This window comes from Oncorhynchus gorbuscha, linkage group LG16, assembly GCF_021184085.1.
Source record: "Oncorhynchus gorbuscha isolate QuinsamMale2020 ecotype Even-year linkage group LG16, OgorEven_v1.0, whole genome shotgun sequence".
NCBI classification, from domain to species: Eukaryota; Metazoa; Chordata; class Actinopteri; order Salmoniformes; family Salmonidae; genus Oncorhynchus; species Oncorhynchus gorbuscha.
This window is the reverse complement of record NC_060188.1, coordinates 18,583,220-18,601,951: the sequence shown is the minus strand read 5'-3', so window position 1 is coordinate 18,601,951 and position 18,732 is coordinate 18,583,220. Positions and strand designations below refer to the sequence as shown.

Below are 18,732 nucleotides of genomic sequence, written 5' to 3'. Positions count from 1 at the left end.
AGATTAACTTTTTTTCAATTCACCACCTTCGATGATAAGCAATCAAACAGTATCCTACCAGTTGAAACAGTGCCTGTTGAAACAACCTTATGGAGTCGCAAGCTTCTGTGAATTGACTATTTCACTGCCTATCTATTTTTCAACATTAACCTTAAAGTAACTGTCCATTGAAAACCTAACTTGTAAAAGTTAATATTCTGTTAACTCATACCCAAATTACATTGTTGACTCATCCTATACTCGTGGCCAAAGCATTAATTGGAGGGGGGAAAAAACACTTGAATAAAACCCACCTCAAACCTGTATCTCAAACAGACCGTTTCAAAAATGCTTGTATTTCCTCAGAGGATGATGTCATTCCAACACAGAAAAGCTGCTTTTTAACATACTTAAAATAAATTGAAGTAAAACTATTTCACTTATATTGTAATTAATTACAGGTCATATTTAATAGAAATATGGAAACACTGGGCAGATACTTTAATACAGTATTGTGGTGAGTATATGATTTTAGCTCAAGTCTAAAGACCATTTATATCAGGTTAGAGCATTAGCATTCAAGTACCTTGACTTACTCATCAATTAAATTATTTAGAACATTTGTCTTACCAGCCATTGGTGACATACCTGATGTGTCTTACATTCATCCCACAATGCACTGAACATGTGTTTGGCAGTCCCTTGTGTGTCAGTGTGACAACGCTCACATTATGCTTTTCCTTGCCACATCAGACAATCCCAAACTCTAATACAGTACTCCTTTTTTTATTTTACATTTGTCTCAAACAAATGTATCTTCCAGAAATATGTACAGAATCTATTTAGGTCATATTCACATATTTTACATTGATAATTTCAGTGATACAGAAAACAGGAAAAGAACATAACTATAAATTAGCGATTCTGCTTTGGAACTTTACAAAAAAAGGTTTTCAAAAACTACATTTGCCATTTTAGAACCACAAGACAACATCACCCTGTTCATAGACACATAGCACAACAGCCAGACCTGAAAGATGATGCAAGACTTTCACACAAAAAGACTACTCCTTGGTCAGGTCAACGACAAAAATGACCAATTCTCTATTTCAATGTAGGCAGCCCACTTGTGTGACAACACAACTCTGCTTTCTGAATCCATTGACATGTCCTTTACATCCATATGCACATTGTTACAATTACTACTCAAGATGTAATTATAATTTCCCCGTGAATATGTAAGTTGTTAGTTTTGGCATTTTACCAGCAGGCATCAGTTCATGTACATGTATTGACATGAGAACACAAGCATTAACAAAAATAACATACTTTTTTCCAACAAGTACATTACAATTGTGGATGACAAGTGTATAAAAGTGAATAAAAAAGAAAGAATCTATGGATATGTTAATAATATGGTATAGACAGTATGGTTTAGAGGCATACAGCACATTATGTAAACAACTGTGCAGAAATGTACTATATCAACAGCTAGGCTGTCTCTGTTAGCTCTAAAAAGGCTGTGTCCAGCACAGCTTTGAGAGCAGGGTCTAAAGTCCATTATAGTGAGCAAGTCTAAGCAATGTCCTTAGAGTGTTAATTCAAAAGAGCTGCTCTTTCCCCAAAAAGGCATACCCGCCGTCTATGGGCACTCTTCTTCTTTGTGTCGACAGATTCAGTCCCTTTCTGGTCTGACTCTGACCAGTTGATATTTAGTGCACATTCCAGCAGCACTGAGCCTTATGTTGCCTGTTTGTCTGGGTGGCTTTTTAACTTGTGAAACTTAACACTGTCAAGCTTTTCAAACCTCTTGCCACAGTGTTCGCAGGTGAAGTTGTAGTGGGCCTCGGGGGTGTGTTTCTTCATGTGCCAATTGAGAGACGCTCGCTGGCGACACTGGTACCCACAGATCTCACACCTGCAGAAGAGGTAGAGGAGTGGAGGGAGACAAGAGATGAAGGAGAAAAATGTAAGATGATTCAAATCAGCAGAAAGTATTTTTAGGAGTGCAATGTAGTCATTTCTGTTTGTGAGACAAAATTGCATATATTGTACAAAACCAAAATATAAAATGTTTAGAGAAAATGAAATAAACCGTCTGGGTGTAAAAACTTGAGTGATCAAAGTGTTTCACTCACTGAAGGGGCGTCTCTCCTGTGTGTGTGCGCCGGTGAACCTCCAAGTGATTCTTCCTTTTGAACGATTTCCCACACGTTTCACAGATGAAGTCTCGGACTCCTACACAAAGTTTGATGAAAAATGTATATCAAATTTTATTTGTCACATGGTGTAGTAGACCTTACAGTGAAATACTTACTTACAAGCCCTTAAGCAACAATGCAGTTCAAGAAATTGAGTTAAGAAAATATTGACTAAATAAACAATAACGAGACTATATAAAGGTGGTACCGGTACCGAGTCAATGTGCGGGGGTACGGCATCTGTGACAAACTTAGTTGAAAAATGAGGGGACAAAGTTAGTTGGGGTTGGGCATGGTCTGGAGGCACAGAATTCAGATGCTTGTAATGTTGAGTCGCCAGGACAGCTCACAACTCATTTAGCCTCTCTGCTGATTGGGGCTCTCAACAATTAGATTTTATTTGGAAGTGATTCAGAATCCCCATTAGACAATATTGCTGAAAGCAGTCTGTGTATTTAACAGCCATTGTATTTGGTAATTCTACAGACCAGTGTAATGTTTGGAGATTTTACAATCAGGTCAGCAATCATTTCACGGGCAGCACGGTTAGATGCGGTCAAAACCATTCGCTTCAGAGACAGGTTGACATTCAAAGCTGCATTATACAGTAGACAACATGGCAGGATACATATGAATACATTACTACTAGCTCATACGCCAATGTACAGTATATCACTATAGCCCAGATTTAGAGTTGTTTGTGCCCACCTGAGTGGATGATCATGTGGCGATGCAGGTGGTTTGACAGATAGAACTTCTTGCCACAGCCGGGGTGGGGGCACACCTTGGTCCTCCCCTTCCTGTGAACCAGATTCACATGGTTCTGCATGGGAACATAAAAAACATTATGAATCACAGCATGAAATGGTAGTTACAGCAACATGTGTGCATTTCTATTTTCTTTATTCGTAACTTGATGGCACGACAAGGTCAAGGTGTTCCAAATCAAGGCAAAAGCTGAAGTGTAGAGTGGCTAAAGGGGCCTATTTACCTGAAAGCTGCTGATGGCTACATAGACTTGACTACAGCCTTCATACGGACAGTGGAACATCTTGAGCATTCCGTCTGCCTCGATGACAGGACCTCGTCTGCTCCTTCTACATCTGAAATAGAAAAGGGAGAGATGCACATGATTCGTCTACAGAAGTGCTCTGAGGAAGTCAAGATGGGAATGAAAATGGCGTGTCCATATAAGTTTGTCTCTACAAATGTGATCCCCATCATTTTCCATGCTGGCCACTCACCTGCTTAGGCCCCTCTGTAGCTCCCTCTCACAGGTCGGCTCCAAGCCATGAGACTCAATACGGGGCTGGAGCAGCTCCTTGTCATTGAGGCCTGAGAGAAAAATATCTCAAACCATTGGAATAGCAAGCTATTCATCATTGATTTTTGTCAATGTCAGTATCCTTTAAATGAACATATACAACAATTACAGCATATTCTAATGCATTGTCTGTCGGCGTAAACAAAGGCTAAAATACTGTGCCAGCAGTACCTGTGATGGAGTCTTCCTCTGTTGTCTTAAAGTCTGCCACTGACTGGCACATTTGGTTGTAAGCCACGCCCTCTATGACAGTGCAGGTGACCTCCTCCACGTCTCCGCCCCCCATGTTGAGCTGGATGCCCTCGGATGCCAAAGCCTCATAGCTGGGGCCAGTGATGATGATCAGCTACAAATGACAGGCAGAGGGACATAGGATAGGCTACATGTTAATATTACTATATAAAGGCAGTGCTTTCAGGAACGACAGCTACTTGATTGTGATAAAATTCCAAGATAAATTACTAATGAGTATTTTAAACCTGAGAACCGTCCAGAGTTCCTCGCTGGTCTGGTATCTCACAGGTGGTCCCCACAGTCTGTAGTGTCTGAGAATCAAATAGCTCCCCTTGCCCAGGTACCTGCATAGAGGCTGGGACTGGATGGAGGTTGGTCTGAGTGTCTACACCAACTGTGTCACCCAATGTCTGTGTGGTGTCCTCCTCATCGGCTTTGTCCAGTCTGTCAGTTAAGGATGCAGTCACTACAACACACTCGTAGCCATCTTGTGATGTACCCACTCCTTCATCTCCCCTGTCTCTTCTCAGGTCCTCCGCCTCCTCCTCTGGGTTGATGTCCTCCCCTACAGCATTGTAACCTGTCTCCTCCTCGTCAGATTCCTGGGCTTGCTGTCTGCCTGCCTCCATCACCACCTCCATCTCCCAGACAGACTGATTCTCAGAGAGATGCTCCATCAGTGGAGTGTCCCTGGATGGGGCCTCCATCCCTGGGAGCTGGCTGAGAGCCGTGGCCTGCTCCACCTGATCCATAGTCACCGGGGCTCCGGCCACTTCCAAATCCCCTCCTGCATCTAGGAAAGACAAGGGTACAGAATACAGATGCATTTAAATACAGGTTACCTGGTTTGTCAAATCAGTGGTTCCCATACAATTACATGTGACCCAGAACAATTAAAAGCCAACTTAGTATCTGAATGTACTGTATCTCTTACCAGTGAGCTGTCTGTGGGCATCTGTCTCTCTTCTCCTCCTCCTGGTCATGATTCCTCCAGTTTCCTCTGTCCTTGTGTCCCTGTCAACTTCCTCCTCCATCTCTGTCTCCATCTCAAGCTCACTGACCCCTCTTGGTGGCGAGGAGAGGTGCTGCACAAATGAATGGTCAGCATCACACTGCCAGATAGCAGAGGTGGAGAATCCAGGTTGGGGTTCCAGAGCTCTGAGCTGCGGTTCATGTGGACAGGTTTGGGAGTGATCCTGGTACCAGGTCACCATGCTACATAGGCTAGACACTCTCTCATTTTTCCCTGTAAGAAAATAAGTATCACCAGTGACAAATGTATCAATCCCTCATGTAGGGCTACTTTTCTTTATGGGTAAATTGAATTTCTTACCTATTTTCAGTTTTGTACATACTTCTGGGGTTGTCTTCCTAGCGGCCAGGAATATAAATATGACAGTGACGTTATTGCATGAGGATACTGTGTTAACGTTAAGCACTATTGAGTTGATAGCCCGAGCTAGCTAACCCAATTGATTGAAGGAGGTGGCCTGGGGAAAGGACTCACATTTAACAGATGACAAGAGAGGGGATAAACTAGCAAAACAATATTAGTTACTAGCTAGTTTGATATTCTGATTTTATGTATTATTCGTAAACTTACCCTCCGTATTTTTGCCGGTATATCTCCCCGTACGTGGAGTTGAGCAGGATTAGGTACTCGGCAAGTCCAGCGTCACTCAAACTCGTTCGCCGGCGAAGCTCACTCCAAACCTTGTGAGATTCTCCAAGATAAACTCGCCTAACATCATACTTCTTGCGGGACTCGAGGCGTCTTTGTGCTCGGTCAGAATCCGTGAGCCTGGGACGGCCTCTACAACGCCTCGAAATTGATTTAATTTGATCCCCGGCTTCTTCAGCGTCCAGGGGACCCTCCTCTCCTCCATAGCCATCCGCCATCTTGACAACAGCTGTCTGTTGTTGTCATTCCTAGCGGAAGTTGTCTTACAGGAAGTGACACCACTTGGCGGGAAACGAAAATGTTCCTTGCACATCATGCATTGAGCAGAACGTTTTATCAACGATAAACCAAGTTCATACATGTAGATAGATAGCTAAAGAAAGATATGGCTGATATTTTGACCCTTGTCTTTAGGATATTTAACCAACACAATGGAAAAACGAAGGATTTCAAAATGCAGTGCCTTGGTGGTCGGAGACCGCCTCTGAATTGGGGCTCAAAGTCTCATTTTTCACTCAGGTTCAAATTCAGAGCCTTCCAGGATCATTACAATAATCCATGTCCAACCTGAGCCCCGACAATTTGAAGGTAATTAGCTATTCACATACTACTAGGCCGACCATTTCGAATCTCACCATACCCTCTCTGCTATGCAAACTGGTTTCAGAGCTGGTCATGGGTGCACCTCAGCCACGCTCAAGGTCCTAAACGATATCTTAACCTCCATCGATAAGAAACATTACTGTGCAGCCGTCTTCATCGACCTTGCCAAGGCTTTCGACTCTGTCAATCACCATATTCTTATCGGCAGACTCAGTAGCCTCGGTTTTTCGGATGACTGCCTTGCCTGGTTCACCAACTACTTCTCTGATAGAGTTCAGTGTGTCAAATCGGAGGGTCTGTTGTCCGGGCCTCTGGCAGTCTCTATGGGGGTGGACACTTTGGACACTGTGTTAACAACCCTCCAGACGAGCTTCAATGCCATACAACTCTCCTTCGTGGTCTCCAATTGTTCTTAAATACAAGTAAAACTAAATGCATGCTCTTCAACCGATCGCTGCCTGCACCTGCCCGCCTGTCCAACATCACTACTCTGGACGGCTCTGACTTAGAATACGTGGACAACTACAGACACCTAGGTGTCTGGTTAGACTAAACTCTCCTTCCAGACCCACATCAAACATCTCCAATCCAAAGTTAAATCTAGAATTGGCTTCCTATTTCGCAACAGAGCAACCTTCACTCATGCTACCAAACATACCCTTGTAAAACTGACCATCCTACCAATCCTCAACTTCGGCGATGTCATTTACAAAATAGCCTCCAACACCCTACTCAACAAATTGGATGCAGTCTATCACAGTGCCATCCGTTTTGTCACCAAAGCCCCATACACTACCCACGCTCTCGATGGCTGGCCCTCGCTTCATACTCTGTCTAGGTAAAGTCCCCCCTTATCTCAGCTCGCTGGTCACCATAGCATCACCCACCTGTAGCACGTGCTCCAGCAGGTATATCTCTCTGGTCACCCCCAAAACCAATTCTTTCTTTGGCCACCTCTCCTTCCAGTTCTCTGCTGCCAATGACTGGAACGAACTACAAAAATCTCTGAAACTGGAAACACTAATCTCCCTCACTAGCTTTAAGCACCAGCTGTCAGAGCAGCTCACAGATTACTGCACCTGTACATAGCCCACTTATAATTTAGCCCAAACAACTACCTCTTTCCCTACTGTATTTATTTAATTTATTTATTTTGCTCCTTTGCACCCCATTATTTTTTATTTCTACTTTGCACATTCTTCCACTGGAAATCTGCCATTCCAGTGTTTTACTTGCTATATTGTATTTACTTTGCCACCATGGCCATTTTTTGCCTTTACCTCCCTTATCTCACCTCATTTGCTCACATCGTATATAGACTTGTTTCTACTGTATTAACTCTGTGTCGTTGTATGTGTCGAACTGCTTTGCTTTATCTTGGCCAGGTCGCAATTGTAAATGAGAACTTGTTCTCAACTTGCCTACCTGGTTAAATAAAGGTGAAATAAATCAATAAAAACGACCTATCTAGTTTGGTCCAGCTGCTGTGTTTTTTGGCACTACCTTGATTTTTTATTTTATTTTTATTTCACCTTTATTTAACCAGGTAGGCTAGTTGAGAACAAGTTCTCATTTGCAACTGCGACCTGGCCAAGATAAAGCATAGCAGTGTGAACAGACAACACAGAGTTACACATGGAGTAAACAATTAACAAGTCAATAACACAGAGAAAAAAAGGGGAGTCTGTATACAATGTGTGCAAAAGGCATGAGGAGGTAGGCGAATAATTACAATATTGCAGATTAACAATGGAGCGATAAATGATCATGTACAGGTAGAGATATTGGTGTGCAAAAGAGCAGAAAAGTAAATAAATAAAAACTGTGGGGATGAGGTAGGTGAAAATGGGTGTGCTATTTACCAATAGATTATGTACAGCTGCAGCGATCGGTTAGCTGCTCAGCTAGCTGATGTTTGAAGTTGGTGAGGGAGATAAAAGTCTCCAACTTCAGCGATTTTTGCAATTTGTTCCAGTCACAGGCAGCAGAGTACTGGAACGAAAGGCGGCCGAATGAGGTGTTGGCTTTAGGGATGATCAATGAGATACACCTGCTGGAGCGCGTGCTACGGATGGGTGTTGCCATCGTGACCAGTGAGCTGAGATAAGGCGGAGCTTTGCCTAGCATGGCCTTGTAGATGACCTGAAGCCAGTGGGTCTGGCGATGAATATGTAGCGAGGGCCAGCCGACTAGAGCATACAACTCGCAGTGGTGGGTAGTATAAGGTGCTTTAGTGACAAAACGGATGGCACTGTGATAAACTGCATCCAGTTTGCTAAGTAGAGTGTTGGAAGCAATTTTGTAGATGACGTCGCCGAAGTCGAGGATCGGTAGGATAGTCAGTTTTACTAGGGTAAGCTTGGCAGCGTGAGTGAAGGAGGCTTTGTTGCGGAATAGAAAGCAGATTCTTGATTTGATTTTCGATTGGAGATGTTTGATATGGGTCTGGAAGGAGAGTTTGCAGTCTACCTAGACACCTAGGTACTTATAGGTGTCCACATATTCAAGGTCGGAGCCATCCAGTGTGGTGATGCTAGTCGGGCATGCGGGTGCAGGCAGCGATCGGTTGAAAAGCATGCATTTGGTTTTACTAGCGTTTAAGAGCAGTTGGAGGCCACGGAAGGAGTGTTGTATGGCATTGAAGCTCGATTGGAGGTTAGATAGCACAGTGTCCAATGACGGGCCGAAAGTGTATACAATGGTGTCGTCTGCGTAGAGGTGGATCAGGGAATCACCCGCAGCAAGAGCAACATCATTGATATATACAGAGAAAAGAGTCGGCCCGAGAATTGAACCCTGTGGCACCCCCATAGAGACTGCCAGAGGACCGGACAACATGCCCTCCGATTTGACACACTGAATTCTGTCTGCAAAGTAATTGGTGAACCAGGCAAGGCAGTCATCCGAAAAACCGAGGCTACTGAGTCTGCCGATAAGAATATGGTGATTGACAGAGTCGAAAGCCTTGGCAAGGTCGATGAAGACGGCTGCACAGTACTGTCTTTTATCGATGGCGGTTATGATGTCGTTTAGTACCTTGAGTGTGGCTGAGGTGCACCCGTGACCGGCTCGGAAACCGGATTGCATAGCGGAGAAGGTACGGTGGGATTCGAGATGGTCAGTCACCTGTTTGTTGACTTGGCTTTCGAAGACCTTAGATAGGCAGGGCAGGATGGATATAGGTCTGTAACAGTTTGGGTCCAGGGTGTCACCCCCTTTGAAGAGGGGGATGGCTGCGCCAAGCTTTCCAGTCCTTGGGGATCTCAGACAATATGAAAGAGAGGTTGAACAGGCTGGTAATAGGGGTTGCGACAATGGCGGCGGATAGTTTCAGAAATAGAGGGTCCAGATTGTCAAGCCCAGCTGATTTATACGGGTCCAGGTTTTGCAGCTCTTTCAGAACATCTGCTATCTGGATTTGGGTAAAGGAGAACCTGGAGAGGCTTGGGCGAGGAGCTGCGGGGGGGCCGGGGCTGTTGGCCGAGGTAGGAGTAGCCAGGCGGAAGGCATGGCCAGCCGTTGAGAAATGCTTGTTGAAGTTTTCGATAATCATGGATTTGTCGGTGGTGACCGTGTTCCCTAGCCTCAGTGCAGTGGGCAGCTGGGAGGAGGTGCTCTTGTTCTCCATGGACTTCACAGTGTCCCAGAACTTTTTGGAGTTGGAGCTACAGGATGCAAACTTCTGCCTGAAGAAGCTGGCCTTAGCTTTCCTGACTGACTGCGTGTATTGGTTCCTGACTTCCCTGAACAGTTGCATATCGCGGGGACTGTTCGATGCTATTGCAGTCCGCCACAGGATGTTTTTGTGCTGGTCGAGGGCAGTCAGGTCTGGAGTGAACCAAGGGCTGTATCTGTTCTTAGTTCTGCATTTTTTGAACGGAGCATGCTTATCTAAAATGGTGAGGAAGTTACTCTTAAAGAATGACCAGGCATCCTCAACTGACGGGATGAGGTCAATGTCCTTCCAGGATACCCGGGCCAGGTAGATTAGAAAGGCCTGCTCACAGAAGTGTTTTAGGGAGCGTTTGACAGTGATGAGGGGTGGTCGTTTGACTGCGGCACCGTAGCGGATACAGGCAATGAGGCAGTGGTCCCTGAGATCCTGGTTGAAGACAGCGGAGGTGTATTTGGAGGGCCAGTTGGTCAGGATGACGTCTATGAGGGTGCCCTTGCTTACAGAGTTAGGGTTGTACCTGGTGGGTTCTTTGATGATTTGTGTGAGATTGAGGGCATCTAGCTTAGATTGTAGGACTGCCGGGGTGTTAAGCATATCCCAGTTTAGGTCACCTAGCAGAACAGAAGCTAGATGGGGGGCAATCAATTCACAAATGGTGTCCAGGGCACAGCTGGGAGCTGAGGGGGGTCGGTAGCAGGCGGCAACAGTGAGAGACTTATTTCTGGAGAGAGTGATTTTCAGAATTAGTAGTTCAAACTGTTTGGGTATGGACCTGGAAAGTATGATATTACTTTGCAGGCTATCTCTGCAGTAGACTGCAACTCCTCCCCCTTTAGCAGTTCTATCTTGACGGAAGATGTTATAGTTGGGTATGGAAATCTCTGAATTTTTGGTGGCCTTCCTGAGCCAGGATTCAGACACGGCAAGGACATCAGGGTTAGCAGAGTGTGCTAAAGCAGTGAGTAAAACAAACTTAGGGAGGAGGCTTCTGATGTTGACATGCATGAAACCAAGGCTTTTTCGATCACAGAAGTCAACAAATGAGGGTGCCTGGGGACATGCAGGGCCAGGGTTTACCTCCACATCACCCGCGGAACAGAGAAGGAGTAGTATGAGGGTGCGGCTAAGGGCTATCAAAACTGGTCGCCTAGAGCGTTGGGGACAGAGAATTAGAGGAGCAGGTTTCTGGGCATGGTAGAATATATTCAGGGCATAATGCGCAGACAGGGGTATGGTGGGGTGCGGGTATGGCGGAGGTAAGCCCAGGCACTGGGTGATGATGAGAGAGGTTTTATCTCTGGACATGCTGGTGGTAATGGGTGACGTCACCGCATATGTTGGAGGAGGGACAAAGGAGGTATCAGGGGTATGAGGAGTGGGGCTAGGGGCTCCATAGTGAACTAAAACAATGATAACTAACCTGAGCAACAGTATACAAGGCATATTGATATTTGGGAGAGACATACAGCGAGGCATACAGTAATCACAGGTGTTGAATTGGGAAAGCTAGCTAAAACAGTGGGTGAGACAACAGCTAATCGGCTAGCATAACAACAGCAGGTAAAATGGCATTGACTAGGCAACGGGGCCGACAGATAAAACAAACAAGCAGAATCGAGTACCGTGATTAATGGACAGTCCAGCGTGCATCAGCTATGTAGCCAAGTGATCAGAGTCCAGGGGCAGGGGGGCTGGCGAGTGTTATCCAGGTTAAGAAAACTAACAATGACTAAGTAGCTTGAAGAGTAGCTCTTCTCACTATCCTACCTCCTAAGCAGATAAGAGAGCCCACTCTAAGTACCCCTAATCAGTCACAGAGATGTGCATCACTTCTCAGCACAAAACATGCCTGATGGGTCCACTGCCAAGTTCTTCCTAAAAATCAGAGGGAGAAAATGTTTTCCTGAAAATTCCTAAGCAAACAGTTCTGATTATTGGCATGACTTTATTGCAGAAAATCAAGTTAGCTTCAGGACGTTGCCTCTTTACATGAATCAGCCTCTGGATCTGCTGCCCCTCCATCGCTGATCATCGTGGACGGACTGGAGGGCTACCTGTGTGGGCCTGGGGTGAGTGGTGGCCTTTAGCAGGCAGAACAGTCCTCTGCTGCCCCTCCGTCGCTGATCATCGTGGACGGACTGGAGGGCTACCTGCACGGGCCTGGGGTGAGTGGTGGCCTTCAGCAGGCGGAACAGTCCTCTGCTGCCCCTCCGTCGCTGATCATCGTGGACGGACTGGAGGGCTACCTGTGTGGGCCTGGGGTGAGTGGTGGCCTTCAGCAGGCGGAACAGTCCTCTGCTGCCCCTCCGTCGCTGATCATCGTGGACGGACTGGAGGGCTACCTGCGTGGGCCTGGGGTGAGTGGTGGCCTTCAGCAGGCGGAACAGTCCTCTGCTGCACACATCTCTGCTCTGCTGTATGACACGGCTGCATTTCTCACACAGACCTTGGAAGAGAGAGCCGCTAGTCTGGCCCCCTGTCGGGTCATAGCCTCGTTCCAGTCCGAGTGGGAAGGGCATGCTGGTGGGGACTCCTCAGACCCTGTCCTCTCAGTGTTAGACCGCTACTTTCAGGTTAGGTGTACCTTGGACCAGGACTGGAACTCTGCCCCTGCTGTAGCAGGACCACAGGACACGTGGCATGTTTACCTCTCTGGTGCTGGGATCACAGAAGACCCTATTGCTAAGGATGAGGAGGACTCAAGTCTGGCAGGAGAATGGCGACTGGTCATTTGCCCCAATCGCTCAATGGAGTTTACAATGGTTTGAAATCTATTAAATTACTTCACAGTGGATGAGGAAGAAATAAAAGACATGAAAAAAAAGTATATACTTCTATCAAACAATTGCATTCCCAAAGACTGAGATGCAAGGGGAACAATTTTTTTCCATTGCACAAAATGGTTTTCACTAGTGTTTACAAAAAGTTTTCAGCAAAATTGTTGGGTTAATTAAACCACTCCTCCGACTGAATCGTACCGTTCCTGACTGCTTTGGCACAATATATTTTTAGTCTGTTCTCCTCCCTTGCCCGGTTGTCTTCTCTCCTACACAATGTGACTTCACATTCAACCATTCAACTCCCCTTTACATTACTGTTCTGTCTAACCGTTGTGCCTGTGGTGCTTTCTAAGATCATTTGTAGAGGGAAGATTAGGCTGATGCTATAGACGGGATAGCAGAGAACGTCACGAAAATGATGTGCACGCTTCAATGGGGCAGAAGGCCGTATGTTGTTGTCATTCTGGGTGGCCAGATAGCTAGCAACAATGACAAGAAACTGCCATGTGGGGAATCTTAAGTGGCTTGTTTCAGCTAATTTTATCTTACCATGTCTTGTTTTGACTGATGTCACGTCTATGCTAATATGGCAAAAATTTGCTAGCTAACCACCAACTGTAACTATGTATTTGAGACAACAAGTGCTCATTGTACAACTTTATTTATGCTTTGTACATGTTGTCAACAATCTAAGCCAACCCTGTCGATTTTGCCACATAGTTGGGCACCTGTCGGTTTTATTGCTAAACAACCAAACCATCTATAGCTATTAGCTGCCGGGGACAATTAGAATATCTCCCCACATTTTTCTCAACTAAAGTACAACAAGTACATCAAATGGTGCACAGTTTACAAGCATTTCGCTACACCCGCAATAACATCTGCAAAATATGTATATGTTACCAATAACATTTAATTTGCTTTAATGCCATACATTTTTTTAAATCGTATTAGTACAAAAAAACAACATTGTGAAGATATCAAATATAGAAGCGCATCAGAATTGATTAATATTTATGTTATATTTCAGGCATTATATTGACATTTTTGTTGACCATAAAGAGATACTGAGTTACAGAAATTATAGGTTGTCAGAAGTTTTGTATAGGTAATCATCACAGTATTATCATAACATGTCATGAAAAAGTCAGGAAACATTCACCAGTTTGTTTAGAAATGAACACTAAAAATAACTGAAAAGCAAAGGGTTTAAAGATAGACAAATTAGGAACTAATTAATATTCCAAATGTTAGTAAACTAAAAATAAACAAAACATGTTTGATTGGAGCCTTTATTCTAAACAAATTTTCACATGGGTTGTTTTTAAAAGATTTTCCCTTATTTACTAGGCTATGTTCTATACCTGTGTTCTGTGAGGGGATTGTGCTCCTCATCTTATCCGGACAGATCAGAACCTCATCTCATTATGCTAAGATCTAGGTCAGTCATATAAGAAAAGTTGTGAACTTCACTTGTTATGACGTCAAATACCCTTTTCCCCAATGCCCAGGCTACTCAACTACTGTCCACATTCTAAGGAACGGGACGATACCACTATCTTGGCAAAGAAACAAAACATGAAACAGATTTAACTTCTTTAGGAAAACTGCCCCAATGCTGGAAACAAATCATTTTGTAGTCATCTACGTTAATTTATTTTCCAAGCTATAGAGCATAATATTTGACATATAGCATGCTTTTAAAGGACCAAAGAGTTTAATCTGCTTTGTTATAGTTTTGCCAAGGAAAGAATATTGCTATACTTTACCACCCTCAAACTAATCTCTGGACCTCGAAGCCAGTTCAACTCCGTTTGCATTGTTCCCCTCTAGTCAGGGACTGATTTAGACCCGTGACTCCAGGTGTGTGCAATTAATCATCAGGTAGAACAGAAAACCAGCAGGCTCCAGACCTTGTAGGGTCAGAGTTGAGTATGCCGACCCTACCACATTGAATTGTCATATTCACATGTGCCTATACATACAACTGTATTCTTTACCATTGGACAACTTAAAATGTGACAAGCTTTTTTCAATCTACCCATGCATTTAGCCAAATCACAATTTTTGTTTGTTGGGTGGGAGGAATTACCTACATTTTCAACAAACTGGTGTTTATTTAAACCAAAAAAAATACATTTGAATTATTTACAGTTTCAGCAATTATGGCCTCTCAAAATGAATGATAATATGTAAGATTCAACGAGGTGACAATTAGACAGATATACACACATTCAAACACTGGAACCATCATGACTTTTACAACCTTTGTTGATCTAAGCATTGCAAGCAAGAGGTGTACAATAGCATCATACTGAAATGTGACACATTGCCTAAACACATTCCTGCACATCCTACAGCACCTCTTCATTCTCGCAGGAGCTTCATGTTAAGACCATGGCTACATCTTAGTGATACACTTGTACAGTACACAATAGACAAACACAATATTTACAATTTAAGTATCAACTTTATCTAGTTATTCCAATATAAATATAGAACATAACCTTATAAATTGACCTACAAGATCCAGTGATTTAAGAATATACACATTACAAGTGTTTTATAATATCAGCTTTAGAGTGTTTTAGTTGTTCATGTATTTCTCAAGCAGCTGCCTTCTGTTTGACGGGATATTGTGAGAATGAGCTTGTGACATCGAAAGAAGTATGAAATCCTTATCAGGGATACTTTGGACTTTTCCTCACCAAAGCCTTTTAGCTTAAATGTTGCTTTGTCTGTTATCTCATAGTCATGAGAGTAGCCTACACCCTGGCTTTTTACATTCCACTGACAAGAAGATGGAGTCCATGTAGAAGCCTTGGCCAAACATCCCAACTGTTTTTCAGGTTCAATGGACCTTTAAGCCTCAGTTTAAGCCTCATAGCCTGTAACATAATTCAGAATGCAAAGTGGATGGGCGTACCTGTGGGTCTTCTGTGTGCAGGGATCTCGTTCTTGTACTCATTGGTATAGATAACTCCCTTTCCAATGTCATCGATCTTATTCGAGCTCATCGGACTGTAATCCATGGAGACGCCTGAGTCAGCCACTGCCATGTAGGTGTACCCGGGGCCCTTGGACGGCCAGGTGTGGTTTGGGTACTCAAAACTGGACTGGGACGAGAGGCGGCCAGATCCTGAGCTCTGTTGGACGGATCCCAAGTCTGATCGAGATTCAGAGGATGTCCTTCCAGAGGCAAAGAGAACCTGCAGGGGCAAGGTTTCTTCCAATATGTCGTCCAGAGGCTCCTCCAGACTGTGGTTCTGAGCATTGAGGGTGACATAGGCATCATGGGACTCCAGTAGAGAAGACTGGGTCCAGGGTGCAGGGTGCTGATGAATAGCCCGGAGTTGGTCCATCGGCCAGTGCTCCTGGGGGGTTTCTCTCCACCCCTCCATCAATGCAGGATCCACCCTCTTTAGCTTCTCGTCTTCATCCTCCTCACCAAGTGCCTCTGAGGCCTTGGGCGGCAAAGCGGAGCTGGGTAAGACGGGACCAAGGCTAACCTCCGAGAGCACCTCTAGTGGCGCAGGGAATTCCTCGGAGTAGAAGTAGGTTGGCCTCAACCATAAGCCTCCAGTGCTGTGGCCCAACCACTCCTATTGACAAACCAAATGAGAGAGGTTCAGGAGTCTGCACTAATATTGAGTCAAGATGAACAGACTACGATACACACAAAGGATATAGATAAGCACTGCACAGGGTACTTCATACCGAGTTTCATATTCCAAGGATACGAAGAATAATACTGGATTTATTTGTCTCACCTGAAAGTCACCGCCATAAACCTTAAAGAGGCCTTGGAACTTGCTTTCAGGGGTGGGAATGATTGGCCAGATCTTCTTCAACAGGAACCTGAGGACAGTATTGTACAGTCTTATTCCATACATACACCACTGAGTATGTCTCTACAAAGGAGATCACTAAAGAGTGTAGTCACAGTGGTAGACTAAGAACATTGGAAACTTGTTGTTTATGGTAACTGACCTGCGATGAGACATGAGCACAAGGAGAGACAGCAGGGTGAGGACGAGAGAGATGATGAGACTCAGGGACACAATGAGAGGGTCCAAGTCTGCAAATAAGATAGCACATCAACATGGTTACACCAGGGATGAAATCCAAGGGAGGGATCCCTCACAAATAGAACAAAGATGTTTAGCTCACGAGACAAGCGGATTATTTTGGTGACCGTGTGAATGTTTGAAGCTTACCACCAGGCATTGTTTCCATTAGTACCGGGTCAGTCCAGGCGCTCCAGTAGCCGCTGTAGCTGATGCCGTCCAGTTTGACACGAATGCGCACCTTGTACTTAGTGCCTGACTGCAGACCACGCAAGATGAGCTCAGAGCTAGCTTGCACCTCTTCCACCTGAAGACGAGATGATAATGCATTGTCATTGACACATCTCTGCCGAAGGCCAAGAAAGGAACGGCACCATTATTCACGAGAACTTCAAACGTTTCTCTTGTCTGGTAACAAACATCTACCTCTGATAGGAATGTGTGTTGTTCATACCTTTCCAATGTGGCTCCCTGCCATGGCGTAGCTGACCTCGTACATCATGCTGTCACCCATGTACTTGAGAGAGGGAGGCAGCCAGCTGGCCTTTAGCTGCCCCTGCATCCCTGTACTCGTCAATGTCAGATTGGCAGGCGGGTCTAACAGGACTGACACACAGACATGAAAAGAAAATGTAATTCCTAAATCCTGAGAAAAAACGAATGGAATAGTTCCCAAAAGTCACCCACAACCAAATCTCTATAACTCACAGACAAGTTCAATGAAGAGACTGCGGTTGTGGATCAGCAGGTCGTCCCGAAACACCCGGATGTCAAGGGGCACAAATAATTGAGTCTGGGACAACCTGCAAAAATACAGCCTCTTGCCACCTGCTGCTGGTAGGGCAGTTACGGAACACTCACTGCTGTTCTCATTCCTGCAGAGGAGGAGAGACATTTTTGGATTGTTTACACTTTGTATCAAGTTTCTAGGCTAAATGGAAAATTGAGGTGATCATTCTTCAAAACACAGGTTCATAGCAAGTAGCTACCCTCTACCAAGACAGGGTGAGAGGATATGGTACACGTAGCAGCAATTACTAACTGAACGCTTTGCCTGATCATGACGTACTGGTATGTGTATATGAATGAGTATTGGTCAGCAGAGCCAGCCCTTTCCTCATCCTCCTCCCAGAAGCAGGTGAGGTCTGACATCCCTTCAGCAAAGCACTTTGGATTCTCTGGCTCAGCATGGAGCAGCAGAGCCACTGTGTGGACAAGGGAGGGAAGTCTTAGTCCACAAGGAAAATGTGTGTTGGGGCATTATTGGTTTTAACAATTTAGTAAACACAGGTGAAGACTTAAAGTAAGTCTCCAAATTGCTCCAGAGGAATGACTATTGATGATTAGTGATTATTATAATTATTTTTAACAGCTATTAAATTGACCAAATTGTGCAAGGAAACACAAAAACTTTTGACAATTGATAACCCGTATCTATCTTAACCCAAATCTAAAACATCAAACCTATTATGTTGAAATACAAAATATAACATGATTGAAAATAAGCGTTGTAATTGTAAACACTTGTGTTACAGAAGGTGAAGAAAATAAGTAGGCTATTTGGGAAAATGTGTCCTACCTTTAGTTTCCAAAGCTTGTGCACCATGCACGATGGACGTTTTCTGAGCGCAAAATAATACACAAAAAGCCAACAGCTTATTCAGGTTATTGTTTGTCATCTTTTTGTCTCCTCTGAGAACAAAGCGGCCTACGCGTTCTGTTGTACTGCATAACTGGTAGGCAACCAGCTCCAAACGTCTGTTTTCTCCATCTCGCTTCGTGACAGTCTGTCTCCGAGATACTATGGATAGTGCAACACAGTTGTGCATGCATCACAGGAGATAAGGTGTGAGCGGGTGTCCAAGCCAAGCTGTTTACTTTTTACTCAAACCCAACTGTAGAGGTGGAGCATACAAAATATTTTCACTCATGTCTGTGGGCGGGACTAGAGTAAGGTTACAACATGCCTCCATTGCAACAATATGTCCCCCCAAACCACAGGGAACCTTGGAGAAAGAAAGCGGAGGGCCACAACACAACTCTAAATGACATCTACATTTAGTTGTAGTGGGTATTTTTTTCGACATGCATAATTGAGGTTCCTTATTGTGAGGAACAAAGGAGGCACGTGGCAGACATACTCAGGTAATAGGGTAGGCCTAATAACTGAAAACCCACATGGAGCCA

The 18,732-nt window shown here is 44.5% G+C and overlaps 3 protein-coding genes across 5 annotated transcripts; 1 reads left to right on the top strand and 2 right to left on the bottom strand.

The window, feature by feature from the left end:
* Window positions 1–749: 749 nt before the first annotated feature.
* Window positions 750–5,997, bottom strand: LOC123999617 (zinc finger protein 653-like). 3 transcript variants are annotated; one of them, XM_046305552.1, is made up of 10 exons: window positions 5,342–5,997; window positions 5,072–5,109; window positions 4,673–4,984; window positions 4,083–4,531; window positions 3,676–3,850; window positions 3,425–3,530; window positions 3,172–3,283; window positions 2,889–3,003; window positions 2,118–2,217; window positions 750–1,897 (listed from the first exon to the last, which is right to left on the bottom strand). In XM_046305552.1, the coding sequence occupies exons 1-10, from the start codon at window positions 5,635–5,637 to the stop codon at window positions 1,720–1,722; spliced, it is 1,881 nt and encodes a 626-aa protein (XP_046161508.1). In that variant the 5' UTR covers window positions 5,638–5,997; the 3' UTR covers window positions 750–1,719. The 3 variants fall into 3 exon arrangements, with proteins under 3 accessions (XP_046161508.1, XP_046161506.1, XP_046161507.1); XM_046305550.1 differs by having other exon boundaries at window positions 3,984–4,531; window positions 5,342–5,994; XM_046305551.1 differs by having other exon boundaries at window positions 3,425–3,515; window positions 3,984–4,531; window positions 5,342–5,991.
* On the top strand, window positions 5,978–12,557 carry LOC123999040. Its single transcript, XM_046304368.1, has 2 exons — window positions 5,978–6,007; window positions 11,789–12,557. Exons 1-2 carry the CDS (start codon window positions 5,978–5,980, stop codon window positions 12,464–12,466), a joined length of 708 nt encoding a protein of 235 aa, XP_046160324.1. The 3' UTR covers window positions 12,467–12,557.
* A 563-nt stretch (window positions 12,558–13,120) lies between these two features.
* Window positions 13,121–18,396, bottom strand: LOC123999619 (erythropoietin receptor-like). The gene is made up of 8 exons (XM_046305553.1): window positions 18,125–18,396; window positions 17,615–17,750; window positions 17,254–17,420; window positions 17,000–17,151; window positions 16,696–16,852; window positions 16,469–16,556; window positions 16,249–16,336; window positions 13,121–16,080 (listed from the first exon to the last, which is right to left on the bottom strand). Exons 1-8 carry the CDS (start codon window positions 18,372–18,374, stop codon window positions 15,379–15,381), a joined length of 1,740 nt encoding a protein of 579 aa, XP_046161509.1. The 5' UTR covers window positions 18,375–18,396; the 3' UTR covers window positions 13,121–15,378.
* Window positions 18,397–18,732: the final 336 nt, after the last annotated feature.